The 2,500-nt window shown below is 48.1% G+C and overlaps 1 protein-coding gene across 1 annotated transcript in view; it reads left to right on the forward strand.

Moving 5' to 3' along the window:
• The first annotated feature begins 1,785 nt into the window (after positions 1-1,785).
• LOC124026272 (calcium/calmodulin-dependent protein kinase type II delta 2 chain-like) overlaps positions 1,786-2,500 on the forward strand; it is a 66,553-nt gene continuing 65,838 nt past the window's right edge. Inside the window, exon 1 of the mRNA XM_046339373.1 lies at positions 1,786-1,814. Coding sequence (XP_046195329.1) covers positions 1,786-1,814 — 29 coding nt within the window. The remainder of the gene's footprint in view (positions 1,815-2,500) is intronic.

Genomic DNA, 2,500 nt, shown 5'->3' on the forward strand with positions numbered 1-2,500 from the left:
AAATAGATCAACCAGTACATCACCATGAATAGATCAACCAGTACATCACCATGAATATATCAACCAGTACATCATCATGAATAGTCTAGCTATAGTTACATCAACCACTACATCATCATGAATAGTCTAGCTATAGTTACATGATGAATAGATCAACCAGTACATCACTATTAATAGTCTAGCTATAGTTACATCATGAATAGATCAACCAGTATATCATCATGAATACTCTAACTGTAGTTAGATCAACCAGTACAGCAGCTTTGGGCACCAGAATGTTCACCACACACCGTTCAGAGTAGTAGCCAGTCGTCCTCACTATGAGCCCTCTGCCTCAGCACTGCATTCCTCAACTGTATCTCCCATTCCTCTCACGCTTCAGGTGACTCCTCAGATGTTTTCAAAAGACCAGGAACAGGCAGCCAGGGTAAAACCCAAAAGCTGGTACAGTGTCTAGCTGCATCATTCAAACAAAAAAACATTAGCCAGCTAGCCAGTGTCGTGTCGTGGCTTTAATTAATCTGGTGACTGTTATGTATCGAATCAACTAACTAGGTGTAATTCTCGATTAAATTAATCATGAAACAATTAACTATTTAAGAATTGGGGCACCACGGGAAGAAGTTCTTTACCGAGTTACCATCTCCCGGATTAAACTCTAGATGATTTATAAGACGTATAACATTCATTTAATTAATCATTACCTCATCAGTCTCAGTCTCATAATTCTGAACGTCGCATTCTCCTTGCAATTGCACAAACCCCAGCCTTAACTGATCATTCCGTACCACACAAATGGTACGGACAGTGGACAGTGACACTGAGTTTTTGGGCGGCAAAACGTCTCTGTAAAAAAAAAATATTCCAATCTCAATTTTTAATGTGCAGAGAGAGAAAGTTTCCCTCCGTCCTAGAGATTTACAATTTACGACCGAACGTGAGGTGTTATAAACCCCCCCACATCAATCCCTCCACCCCTCTGCAGGTGAGAGAGGTCTGGTGTTATAAAACCCCCCCACATCAATCCCTCCTCCCCTCTGCAGGTGAGAGAGGTCTGGTGTTATAAAACCCCCCCACATCAATCCCTCCTCCCCTCTGCGGGTGAGAGAGGTCTGGTGTTATAAACCCCCCCACATCAATCCCTCCTCCCCTCTGCGGGTGAGAGAGGTCTGGTGTTATAAAACCCCCCCACATCAATCCCTCCACCCCTCTGCGGGTGAGAGAGGTCTGACGGGTGTTGATCCGTTGTAACCCGGTCTTTGGATCCTCACAGGAGAGTCATGACACTAGCTAGCCAAAGAGTGTTCCCCTGTCCGTCAACCTGTAAATCCATGGCCATAGTGTTCCCCTGTCCGTCAACCTGTAAATCCATGGCCATAGTGTTCCCCCTGACCGTCAACCTGTAAATCCATGGCCATAGTGTTCCCCTGTCCGTCAACCTGTAAATCCATGGCCATAGTGTTCCCCTGTCCGTCAACCTGTAAATCCATGGCCATAGTGTTCCCCTGTCCGTCAACCTGTAAATCCATGGCCATAGTGTTCCCCTGTCCGTCAACCTGTAAATCCATGGCCATAGTGTTCCCCTGACCGTCAACCTGTAAATCCATGGCCATAGTGTTCCCCTGACCGTCAACCTGTAAATCCATGGCTCAAAAAGCACCAGATACATGCAATAAAATCTCTATGTTATCAACAAAAAAAAACGAAAGAGATGATTTTTCAAAAAACAACAATTACAAACAACTGAATATGTACTTAGGCTGCTAGCAGGGCTTCTAGGGCGCCATGGCAACTCATAGGACTCTGGTCAAAATGTGTGCACTACATAAGGGATAGGGTGCAATTTGGGGACCTATCCATAGATATGGAACCTACTTCACACTACAGACTTTATGTTGAATTACGACCTCTGTAAAGAGAGGAGGAGAGAGAGATAAGGGGGAAGAGCGAGAAGGTGGAGGGAGGAAGAGCGAGAGGGTGGAGAGGGGAAGAGCGAGAGGGTGGAGGGGGAAGAGCGAGAGGGTGGAAGGGGGAAGAGCGAGAGGGTGGAAGGGGGAAGAGCGAGAGGGTGGAGGGGGGAAGAGCGAGAGGGTGGAGGGAGGAAGAGCGAGAGGGTGGAGGGGGAAGAGCGAGAGGGTGGAAGGGGGAAGAGCGAGAGGGTGGAAGGGGGAAGAGCGAGAGGGTGGAAGGGGGAAGAGCGAGAGGGTGAAAGGGGGAAGAGCGAGAGGGTGGAGGGGGAAGAGCGAGAGGGTGGAGGGGGAAGAGCGAGAGGGTGGAGGGGGGGAAGAGCGAGAGGGTGGAAGGGGGAAGAGTGAGAGGGTGGAAGGGGGAAGAGTGAGAGGGTGGAGGGTGGAGGGGGGAAGGCATGATGGGGAGAGAGAAGGTACTGTATATAGTTCTAGAATGATTCATCTGTGCGTTGCCCTGTTAGCTGGTGTTGTTTGTTTAACTCTGTAATCTGTAGAGGGCTGTTACTTTACTCTGATCAAACAGAGAGAGT

The sequence above is a fragment of the Oncorhynchus gorbuscha genome, unplaced genomic scaffold (assembly GCF_021184085.1).
Source record: "Oncorhynchus gorbuscha isolate QuinsamMale2020 ecotype Even-year unplaced genomic scaffold, OgorEven_v1.0 Un_scaffold_2684, whole genome shotgun sequence".
NCBI lineage: Eukaryota > Metazoa > Chordata > Actinopteri > Salmoniformes > Salmonidae > Oncorhynchus > Oncorhynchus gorbuscha.